This window comes from Emydura macquarii, unplaced genomic scaffold, assembly GCF_026122565.2.
Source record: "Emydura macquarii macquarii isolate MOO-44397 ecotype Brisbane River unplaced genomic scaffold, CSIRO-AGI_Emac_v2 contig_2897, whole genome shotgun sequence".
Classification (NCBI taxonomy): domain Eukaryota; kingdom Metazoa; phylum Chordata; order Testudines; family Chelidae; genus Emydura; species Emydura macquarii.
The window spans coordinates 54,137,992-54,151,232 of NW_027133034.1; the positions used below are offsets into that span (position 1 = coordinate 54,137,992).

General features: G+C 35.1%; 1 protein-coding gene across 2 annotated transcripts in view; it reads left to right on the top strand.

Annotated features, from left to right (window-relative positions):
• ADAMTS6 (ADAM metallopeptidase with thrombospondin type 1 motif 6) overlaps positions 1–13,241 on the top strand; it is a 292,975-nt gene that overhangs the window by 39,742 nt on the left and 239,992 nt on the right. For both annotated transcript variants that reach the window (XM_067568533.1, XM_067568534.1), the window contains exons 5-7: positions 2,452–2,669; positions 3,353–3,436; positions 3,965–4,110. In XM_067568533.1, the coding sequence (XP_067424634.1) occupies positions 2,452–2,669; positions 3,353–3,436; positions 3,965–4,110 (448 nt within the window). The remainder of the gene's footprint in view (positions 1–2,451; positions 2,670–3,352; positions 3,437–3,964; positions 4,111–13,241) is intronic.

Here is a 13,241-nt window from a genome sequence, read left to right on the forward strand (position 1 = left end):
TGACTTTGGTATGAAAGCCATGCTTCTGAGTGCAAAATGTTGTTATTGTTTACTTTTTAAAAGGTTTCTACAAGCGCACATTAGCTGATTTTCAAATTATTTATATATATTTTTATGAAAGAAAAAAAATTTCCTAGTCTACATTATGGATATGTGTAATTTCATTACTATAAAATAATTTTTATATTACAGGAGCATCCAAAATCATCAAACTGCTAAACTTAGGCAAATTGCATATGGTCAGACAAAGGTTGTTTTCATCTTATTACAAAATTTATCAGACAAGATTCCATACATTCCTAAATCACTACTTCAGTGAAACTAAAAGCTTTAACATTTAAAACAAACTTAAATTTCCTTGAACAGAGATTGAAATACAGGAGAATGCTTTGTATTGATATAGAAACTTCAGCAGGCTTTAATACTTGAAGCTGTTTTTAAAGAATGACTATAACCTTGCCTGAGGCTTGACACAATGATATCAATAAACCCAGTGATCTGGAGCAACCAAGTTTATTTTCATTTTTCAGTGTCTACAATTTGATATGGGTCTTTTAACAAAATGGGTCCGGTAAAGCTATATATTCTATTAACTGTAAAAATTTAAGAAATAAGAAATATACTGCAACAATGAGGACTTGTTATGACCTTGTATATATTTTCTTCATAGTTGAGTCATTAACCATTGAAAATGGGGTGTATAGTTGATGCAACTACAGGCTCCCATTGACACTATAGGCACCATCACAAATGAACTGATTTCAGTAGATAAATACGGGTCTATTTCTGCAGTATTACTCATAAGAGTTGTCCTTTTAAGCCCCCAATTCAGCAAAGCACTTAAGCTCAAATATAGCTTTAATCACATGCTTAAGTCCATCCATACACAGCAGAGAACTTAAGCACATGCTTAAGTTTAAATATGTACTTAAATTCCATTGAAGTAAATGGGACTTAAGCGTGTGCTCAAATTAAACCTATCCTTAAGTGCTTTGCTGAAGGATAGACTCAAGCACGTGCTTAAAGTTAAGCATATGCTTACTTTATTAAAATGGGGCCAAGCTAACAGGGCTACTTTTTAAAATAAGGACTATTCATTATGGAGCTGAAGTGCCAGTTGCTGTTCTGTAGTTGAAGATGACATACTTAAATATTCATTGCGAGAGAGAGAATGACTTGATAGCCAAGGAGTTTGGGGGAGAGATTGAGGAAAAACCCATCTCAGAATACCCCCATAGGCCAGTGTCTAGGGCATTCAGATCGGAGGGTGGAGACTGGATTTTAAATTCCTGTGCCACTGCAGCCAGAAAAGGAATGTGATCATGTGTCTCTTTTATCTTGGATGATGCTGTAACCACTGGGCGAAAGGTGGTGGTGATGCGGGTACTGCTGCCACCTCCTCCAGCTATTTTGTGCAAGGTCTGATGCAGTGACTGTGCTCTGAACATAGTTCCAAATCACAGGTAAGATAGGTGGGACAATGCCTATCTTGAAGATCCCACTGGGGTTTGGGCATGAACTAGGTGCCTGGGCATTAGGACTTAGGTAGCTGTGTGTATGCCTAGCAGCAGAAATTTAGGCACCTCGGGGACTCTACCAGTGGAAACCTGGCTGTCTACAGGGTTAGGTGTGGCAGCTGAGTTGGTATTTTGAGGAATATTGGAATGAGGCACCTAACATGACAGTTAGTCACCTGTATCCCTTTGTGGATCTAGCCCTTAGTTTGTGTTAAAAGTAATTAAAATATAGGTTCATTAAGAAATGTAGTCAGACCATTTTTAACTCCTGCCTGTAAGAAAATGATTGAATATGTTTTAAAACATCAGCTTGAACTAATCTTGCAGAACAAACACTATTTTGCACTAATCATAATTGTACAGTTATGCTGTCATTACAGGGCAAAATTAAGGTTTTTTGGATGCCTTAATAGTGCATTACCATGCCCTAAAATGTTTAGATTTCTTTAAACTTTAAACATTAACTCAGAATTTCGTAGGCATCGAGTGCTTATTTTTGGGATAATTATAAAATCTCTGTTGTTTTTTACCATTCAAATACTGAAATGTATTAATCCTTAATTCCATGCTATAATGTAGTATTTACCTGGGAATATAAGTAAGGATTTTGAAGGATCAGACCTTTTAAGAGAACAAGCTGATCTTATTATCAGCAGCTTATGAAACAATGTATGAAAGCAGGATAACTTGCTGTATATTTTAAAAACATATTTCTTTGTATTAAATCAAGCTCCTTTTTCAATCTGCAAAAATATTTGCTAATAAAAGTGTAAAATATACTATATATTTAAAGAAAAAGTTTAATTCCTCCCTGCCCTCAAGATAGTCTTGTTATTTAAGAAGCTTTAAGATAATAATATCAACATAAAACAGCTGTATTTGAACATGTTTAACTCGTGACCCATCTGAAGTGGTTAATTATTTTGATTCCTAGAAGACCTCACAAGAAGTAGTAAACCTTGGTGGATGAATGATACATCTGCTTTTCCAACTTCACTTCCAATTAATAACACACTAAGTAGTCACCGTCGACAGAAGAGATCAGTAAGCATTGAACGCTTTGTGGAGACGCTGGTAGTAGCAGACAAAATGATGGTGGGATACCATGGTCGCAAAGACATTGAGCATTACATTTTGAGTGTAATGAATATTGTAAGTTTGACCCCTCTATATATTAACATAATTAACACTTTTTAACAGGATAGGCAATTATGCAATATTGTATTTCTGATTTGAAATAAACAATGCCTTAAAATATGTATCAGATGGCCAAAAGTGATATAGCCAATGTTAATATTGGAAGAAAAAGAAGAAGTGCTATACTGTTGTCTTTTCTCAGGCAGGAAGTATATTATGATCAGTGTTAATTCATGTTTCAGTGCTTTTAAGTTTCATTTTTAATAAATTGACTGTCTAATTATCTGTTATAGTGATTACACTTTTGATTGGTTCTTTTGTTTAGATTAGCAATCTGAACATCGCTTGTCATGAGTTATTCAGTTATGAAACAAAATTATTCTATAAAATGTCTGAAGTGAAAAAAGAGTAGGGAATATTGATTTATTTTACTGAATAGATTAAGGTTGAATTAGATATAATTAAATATAATTAATTATATATATAAATATATAATTAAATATATATAAATATATATAAATAATAAATAAATACATAATATAATTAAATGAACTAAATAGTTCTTTAGATGCTTGTAATAAGTGTTCAAATTGCAAAATTGTATTTAGTAGGATAAAACAAACTAATTTTTAAGCATATGTCATATGAATGGTGTTTCTTGTCTGACTTTGTGTCTTTTCTTCTTTTCTGGAGGTCAGGTTGCCAAACTTTATCGTGACTCCAGTCTAGGAAACGTTGTGAATATTATAGTGACTCGTTTAATTGTTCTCACAGAAGATCAGGTAAGACTGAGCTGCAATTACATAAACGTCAGACAAATAAAATACAGGATATTTCTCTGTGTACCATTGTAGAATCCACTTAATTATTGTTTGGAAAGGCTATATTTGAGTATAAAACCTCATCTGTAATGTTTCACTATTTTAAGGAGGATTGAAATAGGTTGAAGGAATATGTCTCATCTATCATCTTAGTAATATTCACCTCAAGTAATAGATATCTTCAGCTTACTTTTGGAGATTTCAGTAGTAGAGGCTTACAATTACAATTTTATTTCTATGTCTATATTTTGATAATCTAAATTTTTATATTGACATAATCATTATTAAATCTGGAAATGAAGGAATGCCTGTTCTGTAATACACAAACTGAAATCTGGGTCAGATTTTACAGAGATAAAAATTGGCAAGAAGAGATTATTCCTAGAAACCACTGCTTCTAATTATAGTCCCATTTTAGTCTTCAAAAGGCTTAAAAACTGACCTTAGTAATTTGTTTGGAACATTTCTGGTATGCATGTTGTATTGCAGCCAAACTTGGAGATAAACCACCATGCAGACAAATCCCTCGATAGCTTCTGTAAGTGGCAGAAATCCATTCTCTCCCACCAAAGTGATGGAAACACCATTCCAGAAAATGGGATTGCCCACCATGATAATGCGGTTCTTATTACTAGGTATGGTTTATTGCAAGTCTTGTATTTATTTTATCTTCTTTCTATGGTTTTCTTGTGTTTACTTATGTATAAAACCTATATTTAAAGTAATTTAAGGGGTAGGTAATCTTGTGAGAGTAAAAAGATATGTTGTTTGTCTTTGAGAATATACCAGACCATTAAAATATAGATTAAAAATATGGAAAGAAAATATCTAAGAACTTATAGTACTTACAACTTCAATAACTGTGCTTCTCATAACTGCTCCCATAAAAAATCTTGGAGTAGATCTGATGAATTTGCTTGATCGCTTAAAACTTTTATAGTTGAACAAAAAATTCTAAAAATTCTTGGATAAAGATCAAAAAGCAGGAGAAAAATTTTGTTTTTGTTACTACTGTATAATGTTTTCAGTGCAAAACATTATGGCCAGATTCTTGGTGTAAAGCAGTGTTACTTCACTGAAGTCAGTGGAGCTATGCAGATTTACGTCATCTGAGAATCTGGCTGTGCATTTGTTGCTGTCTAACTTAATTTAAGAAAAAAGACAATGACATTTTCAATGCTCATGCAAAGGCTACTTATGTATAAACGTGTCTTGCTGTACATACTACCATTTCTATGAGCAGGTTCAACATTGCTTGATCTGTAATCTTTCAGTCCTATTACATACCCTTTTTTCTGTGTAGTTACAGGTAAACAAATATTGTGCTCTACAAATAGATTGTCTTAAAATAGCATTTCATGTGCACCTGTTTCTTATGGACAGTTTTCTTTTTTCTAAATATTAAAACAATGATGATAGTAATGCTGTATATAGCTAAGGATCTTTAATGTTTCTATTCTAAATACCCTTTTCAGGGGGTATATTGTATACTCACTCCACATGTCAAACTTCAATGGAAGTTTTAGGTGTGGAATCAGTGTAAAATATTGCCCTCAAGATTTATAAGTTAAAAATTCACTCCTGGTTGGTATTTGAGCATAAAAGGTATGATATTTTTGAAAACATTCTTGCATCTGTTTTTAAATTATAGTAGTGCAGCAATGAAAGAACATGCTAGAGATACAAGACTCTTATATGTAACTATTTTGAATGCAAAATATGTTTTCCATCAATATTTCATAAATTACTTTTAATACATGCAGTTACTGAGCACATGTAGTAGCTAGATTGATACAATAAATTTCCGATATCCTTGAAAGAACTGCTTGGTCTAATGGGAAAAAGTCACTTTGAAAAAGTCCTTAAATAAAGTACACATTAATTTAGAACCTAATAAGGTTTCATTTTAAGGCACTGATTCTGCAAAGACATGCTTAACGTACAGGCTTAATTTTATACATGTGAATAGTCCCATTGACTTGAGTGGGACTGTTCTCATTGATAAAGTTAAGGAGATGCCCAAATCATTGCAATAGCAGGGCAAAATCCTGCAAAACCTTGTATGAGTAATCCTTTCTTATGCCAATACTTCCACTTATTTTAATAGGTTTATAGCAGTGAATAAGGATTCAGGTCCTTACTTAGTAGGCTGCAAGATTCTGAAGGAACTGTTGCATTTTGCACTAAAAATCAATATATTAAAAAGATGTATTACAAGATGAATCATTAAAACCTATTGCACAAATTATTTACATACACATACATATGTCTGTATCTGTTGTATAAATAAAGTAATAGTCTCAGAGCCAATATCACTGAATTGTTTTTATATACTTTCATGAAGGAGTGCTTCTTTTCATTTAATTATTAAAACTATGAATAATAAGAATGAAATACCCACACAAAATCTACACTAAATAACATTAACGATTTGACCTTGCTTATCCTGAAATCCCTGATTTATGCTGATTTATTTTAATAAACAGTGCTGAGGCTGAAACATCAGCCTTAAGTCCCTAGTTAAATCAGCCCCCACCTGGAGCATGGCACCAAGCTGGTGTAGAAAAGGAGGAGACTGTAAGGAATTCTGTCCTCCCTTTTCCTCTGTCTCAGCAATTAAAAAGATTAGTAAAAGTGATTTGCATCCTCTGCTTACTGTTGGGAGCGTGGCTTGTGCTTCCACTCAGTGACGTCAGTATTTATGCTATAGGCAGAAAGGAATGCTGATCAGCAAGAGTGTTTCCTGGCAGTACTTGAGCAACAAAAACTGTACTTCCTCAACACTGCTGGTGGGACTCTGAGGACACAAGGCGTGAAGCCCTGTTTGAAGATTTTTTTCTTGATATAACTCAGCAGTTTATTTTCTTTCAAAAAAATGTCACTTGGTAGCTAAGGGCTGGTAGCTTATACTGTACACTTATTGCAGGGTCTCAGAATAGTGGCTGACCTTACATAGCATATGAGCAGCAATTACTTAAACACAATGGGAATATTTGATATAGGAATTGTGCCCGTTATTCAGCATTTCCTTGCTTTTGTCTCTTTACTTGAAAACTCTGAAATTATTTTGTTTATATTGGTTTTGGTCACAGAATAAGACTTTAGTTGAAATAAAATCTTAAACAAATGAAGGCTGTTTTCTCTGTCACAGTCCCTTATTGGATAGTTCACTTAGTATTTTTTTTTTGTCCTGAGCCTATACCAAACATTAAACATTAAAAATAGTATGGATCCGTATTTTATCTCTGACTGTGCACAGGAGCAGAGTGTGCGCCTTTGAGGACAAACTACAGTCAAACACTTGGAAACCACATTGCTGGTGTCACAGATGGTATCTTTTTTTAGCAAGATGATCTTCAGCTTGGTAGGGTCAACAAGGTAGAACTGGGCCTAGGCTTTGTGAGTCTCTGTGCAAAACAAAAATGCACAAAGACCCATTCCGTTCCCTTCCTTTCTATGAGTTGAATCCCGTATCTCTGTAGATATACAGCATTTTCTTCCTGGCAGCCTCCTGTCTGCCTGTGACTAGCTCAGGCACTAAGAACCATGTTCTACATGTTTCTCTTCCAAATATGAAACTTTAGAGGCCAAATACCCAATATACTATACTATAAATTATTTTTGCTGGCAGATTGAGTTTATATTTTCAGCCTGATTTGGGCTTTTGACCCTACTTCCTCTCCTGTTTCAACCAATCTTGTCCTCTCATGAGCTTTAAAGCCAAAAAAACAGAGAGATTTTGGAACTATCCATACCTTTACCCTCCTGACAACTTTATAACTCCCTTTTGTGGCCCCCCTGTTCCATGATTCCATAAATTAGGTGCAAGACTGTTGCTTGTCCTGGACAACTGTGCAAAAATATAAAGGGGCATAACATGTCCTTTTGCTCCTTTGAACTGTCTACTTGCATCATTGGTCACAGTGTGAGGGAAATAAACAAAATAGAAGTTATATTCTGTTTCTCTATCTTCTTTTTTTTAAACAAAACAAAAGGATCTTTTATCACGCCCATTCATTGCTATAAGGTATAGACTCATAGCTTGAGACCATTAGCTTGTTATATCCAGGTACTGAAAAGCTGTTTTTTCAAATAACATATATGAATGGCTGAATAAAATGTGCAGGGAATTAATCTTTTCCTGCTGGGAGGGAAGATCCACAGCCATTAATTTTATTCCTTTGTATGGCAGCAGACCAAGTAAAACACGTACCCAACAACCTATGGAGAAGAGAGTTCTAGGGGGAAATTGAGATGTGCGTGTGTATCTCCAAAGGGCAGAAATTGGCCCCCAGGATTTAAATGTTTTAAACAGAGAAACATTTGGAACATCATTCACTTAAAAGGATAGTGTTTCTTTAAAAGAGTAAGAGCATGAAATGTCACATTCCGTTGATAATATCCCAGCTCAGGACTTTATTTTATCTTTTAGAATTTAAAAAGAAATCTACTGTGATTTGCAAAACCATCCGGATTACATTGACATAGCCACAGTGCTTTATGTAAGAGAATAATTTATTACAGCCACAAAGGATTTAAGAAGAGTTTGTTCTTATTATTGAGTTAGAAGCAGTCTCTCTATTCCCATTCACAAACTGTACAGTTACTTCTTCAATAAAATGCTGCAGTGGTACACTGACATAGATGTGGCCCCTGAAATTAGTACATTATCATGCCTAGAAATTTGGAAAGTTTGTAATGTTAAAGTGATTTGAATCCCTATAAATAATGATGTTATATAGAACTTAATCCTTCAACCCTGATTTACAAAGTAATGCTATTGAGTTAAGTGAGACCCCTTGTGTGAGAGTAAACACTACATATAAGAGTAAAGAATCAGGCACATAGTGTTTCATACTGAATAATGCAAGTATTTTTATAATGTATAGTTTAAACAAACTGCAGAAAAACTAGAAAATGCCATATATGGTATATTTAGTGCATTTTCAAGTGGTTTCACATACTTTTTGGGGCTGGAGACATTGAAGAGGCCCTAAGCCTTTTTCTCAACTAGACACTTCTGAACTGTTGCCAGCTACTACTGCCATTATTTAGGAAGTATATTTCTAGGCAATATTATGCTGTGTTCTCCTTTGTCACCAACCGGTATCTTCTGCAACATGCCTCCTCAGCACTGCCAGTATCCACAGGAGAGGCAATAGCATTGATATACATTTGCATCACTAGATTTTTCACATCCTTTCAAATAGCAAAAATGTATAGAAATATGTTCATATTTTATTGAATATATAAAAGAATCACTTCACTCAGTCACCCACCACTGAATGATAGACCCACTGCAGTGAGTCACTTAGGGCTATTTTCCAGTGCACAGCAACACTATGTAATGTTTTAGAATGCACAGTGAAAAGTATTGTATCCAGGGGAAATTTAGATAGCAGCAGTTAATTTCTCTGAATCTGCAGAGATAAATTGTGCCTTCAGGGCATAACCTATGGTAGGGATTAATGCAGAGATGCACTGGCCCAGTGGGAGCTCCTCGAGGCATGATGTCACAGAACTGCCTCCAAGAGCATGGCAGTGAGAGTGCACCCACTGCACAGGCTTTTAAAAGAGTTCAGGATATGTTTCCCCAATGTAGGGCCATCTCTGCTGGCCTTTTCAAGGGAGAGGAAAGGGTTATGGCATCAGTGCTAGATTCTTAATCCTTGTGTTCCTGAACTAAAGGACTGTAATTTTTTCTTGGCCTCTGCATAGAGGCACAAAAGAGAGGCAAAAAGCTTCTTTAGTCTTCTTGCATATCTGTGCAGAGCTGACCACAGTCAGGCCCTTCATTTTTAACAGATTTGGCTGTTAGGCACCGAGAGATGCTCTTGGTGTGGTAACATCCCAGAAAAAGTCCCAGGAGTCATTGTGAGGTCTTACAGGCACAATTCTTTCTCTGCTTCCCCTTTTCTCAGGGGTTATCATTTGTTGTTAGCTGATAGAAGTAAATTAAAACATCCATGCACCCGCTCTTATATGTTATCTGGGGCATTGGCTGGGGATGGGGGAGGGCCAAAATTCAACACATTCCTTGCCCCTCGAAGGTCCAGAATCCTGCAGGAGTATAGTAGGAGGGGAGTTCTTACTCCCCCTTAACTCCTTGCGTGGGTATGTAGTCCAAGTCACAATCTAGTTCTTACACACTTATGGCATATAGGAAAGTATTACGAATTATAGATATTCATTTGGATTACTTTATTAGTTTTACTTGTATTTTGCAACTATAAAAAAAAATAGTGTCTTCCTATAGGAAAAGTTGGTTGGCATTTTGTATGACTGAGAGCATACAAGCTGGCTTGAGATCACTATCCTGAACTACTTCTATTCTTCTATGAAGTAATAGGTGGTTGCAAGTTGAAAGCACCTGTCACGAGTATAAAATGAAATCCATTTTCAAGTTTGTATTGTAGTTAAACAAACCATTGATAGCCTAAATATCAGCAAGGATTTACTGTTCTTCATCAGTCTGTGTTTTACGTTTAGCAGTCAGCATGAACAGTGTAATGTATCCATTTCTTGTAAAGGGGCAAGGGCCCCTAACTCATGGCAGCCATATTTACACCCAAGAATAACAGACAGTCAACCCAAACAGATACCTATGCTCAAGGATGCTCAATGACAATGTACTCTTCAGAGATCTTTAGCTGTTAATGCTAATAAATCTCTACTGAGAATGTGCAAACTGCAATCTTTTTCAAAGGCTTATAGCTTAGCCAGATTTGGCCAGATTTTCATGGGAATGACACAAAGCATACCTCTGATTTAAAGGCTTCCCCCTATAAAATTTCAATCCCTGCTCCAAAGCATTGGGACACTAGAACTTTCCAAAATTTTAGATTTCTCAGTTATTTACTTTATAAAGAACAACACTCTTTATTGCCTGTGTGTTGCTGGTTATATCTGTCCAAACATTTAAAAGGCTGTACCTAAACAGACAAGGTATATACACCAACCACTGAACTGATCCAGAGAATATTATACATTTTATAATGTTATGTTTTATTCAGTTAACCAAAAGAAACCAGTATGGTTGGATATTATGATTAAATATATAATTTGATTGTAGAATTTAGAGTTTAGCAGCTAAACTAAGAATCAAGATTGAAAATTCAATCAGCACTTTATCCTTAATTTCCATTGTTATAATTTATTTTATTTTATTTGTCTGTTTATTTTTTTATACACTTTGGTGAGTTTAAGCCCTGACATGCAGCTCAGGTTTTCACCCTAACCTATGAATTTCCTGGCGTCTGCTGGTGTAAATTGGACTCCTAACATTTCTGACACATAGATTTTTTTGTTGCTGAAAGGAATCAAATAGACTCTGGGAATTAAGGGAACATGGAACAATAAAGAAGTTAGAATGTGATTCTGAAAAACTGCTTACTACATGGCAAATGTCAGCCAGCAGGTGATTTGCAGCTAATTAACAAGAGCATGTGACTGGAATGTTTTCTAATCACTGAAAAGGAGTTATTTTTCATTTGTGATGCAGTTAGCTGAGCTGTAATTTTAAGTTGGTTAGCAGGTGTTTTCAGATTTAGTTTATAAAATTTGTGTGTGTGCAGTGACAGGGATAGAGAGGTGGGGGAAGGTATACCCATAGACTGCTTAATCCGTTCCAGGGGGCTTCAGGGAGTTTTATTTAATACCAAATCCAGAAAAGTGACCAGTATCACAAAATAAAGTCCAGACTTTCATGTTTTTAATTGAAGGAAAGTCTGAAGGTTTTATTTAACACTGAAAACACACTGAATGACTAAACAAGAATATACTTTCATCTCAATTTAAAATGGAAACTTTGAACCTGATCCTACAAACACTTAAGCTTCACTCATGTAAACAAACACATTAAATTCAATGGGACTGCTCTTCTGAGTAAAGCCACTCGTGCATAATTTTTGTTGCAGGATTCAGTCCAAAATTAGTCACTAGGGGCAAGACAGCCAGACGTTTTTGTAGGTGTGTTGATGGGTGGAAGGTAATGGAGCGTATCCCATCTTCTGTACACCCTGCTAAAGACCAGGCAAAAATGTAGTCCTTGGACTTCTCTCCTCATTTCCCCAGATTGCTCAATACCACAATGGGGCTGGGGAGAAAGCAGGGCCATGATCTCCTGCTCTTTCCCCACAGCACTGATTCACTGAGCTGGACTGGTACAGCCAGAAAAATAAGATGCACACTTAGATGGGGTGTAGCAATAGACATGCTCTTCCTACATGCTGGGGAGCTTGAGAATGCCTACTAGTGACCCATCAGGGGTGATGCAGCTCCACATTGTCCTCAATTTAAGACCATGTCTAAATGGCACAACTGAATGATTAAAAGTACATTGGGGTGAATTCATAAGACATCAGTAGAAACTAATTATTCTAAGAATAGCAATGATATAAAAACCTTGTTTAGGTTAGAAATAAAACTTATTCCTGTTATACACTGAGCTTACTACAGAAGAAAATAGATCAATGAAAAACTCTTTTGTGCATTACACTTTTTTTAAATCAGGCATTTACCTTCTGACTGTGAGTCTCACAAAGGGTCATAAAACTATTCAAATGATAGTTTTTCCAGGAAATGTGTTTGGATGTAATAGTTTGGGAGATCTGTTAGAACATTCAGTGAATATTTGGGCAGATATCTAAGAAAGGACTTTCTAGCAGTCCGAAATGTCATATTTTTGTCTTCTTTTTTTTAAAGAACATAGACTTGTTTAAAATAACTTTTTTTTTGTACTCTAAATCAAAACCCTAGCATTTTTTTCTTTTTTTCTTTTTCTGCCCCTTATTTTGAGGGCAGATTTTAATTTTATTTTCATGAGTTATAATGAATGGCAAATTAATGCATATGCTAGTGAGTAGTTTTGCTCCTCATTCTTAATAATCCACAAAAACATATTAGGACAATTTCATCCTTGGATTTTCACCAAGGGTGAATTTGGTGAGTGACTGCATTCTCTTGCATAAATTCTGCCTCTCACCACACATAATTATGTACGGCATTTTCATTTTTCTTTACTTTTTCAACATCAGCATGGGCAATTTACTGCAACTTTATGACCAGATTTTATTAAATTGCCTCTGTATAAGAACACATTTAAAGCATATGTTTTTACTTAAAAGATTGTAAATTAATTGCAGATTCATCATTCTAGTGATTAAAAACTAATCCATTTAACTTTAGTTTAGCAGTCTGACGTTTGTATTAGTTGAGAGACCTGTCTTAACAGAAGTCATGGTTATTCATGCTTTGAGGTCAATGGCAAAACTCCCATTGAATTTAAGGGGGACAGGATTGAGTTCCAATTTAAGATCATATCATGTTCACTTTACTCGTACAAATAGCCCTGTTGAAGGTGAGCAAGATTTGGTCCACGGTGCATAGCCAATTTAAAAAAAGCTTTAACAAAACTTTACAAGATGAGATGCTGAAATTAAATACATGTATGCATGCGCATGGGTGTGTATATGTGTGCCTTGAAATTAATAAATATATGAACTATATGCCCAGAAATAAATAAATAAATACATAAATAAATATGCACAATGTACTTTGAACATTTTAAAATTAGGACTGGTGTTTTCTTTTTAATTGATTTACATTCATCTTTACATCCTACTCATTGCTCTTATAGATTAAAGGCCAATTTAAGTGAAGGTAGATCACTTCTGAATTAATTGTGAAACTGTATTTCCTGTGTAGGAAATAGTTTCCAAAGTGATTAGCACTGCTTACAGATGAGTGTTTGGGCTTGCTTTATGAA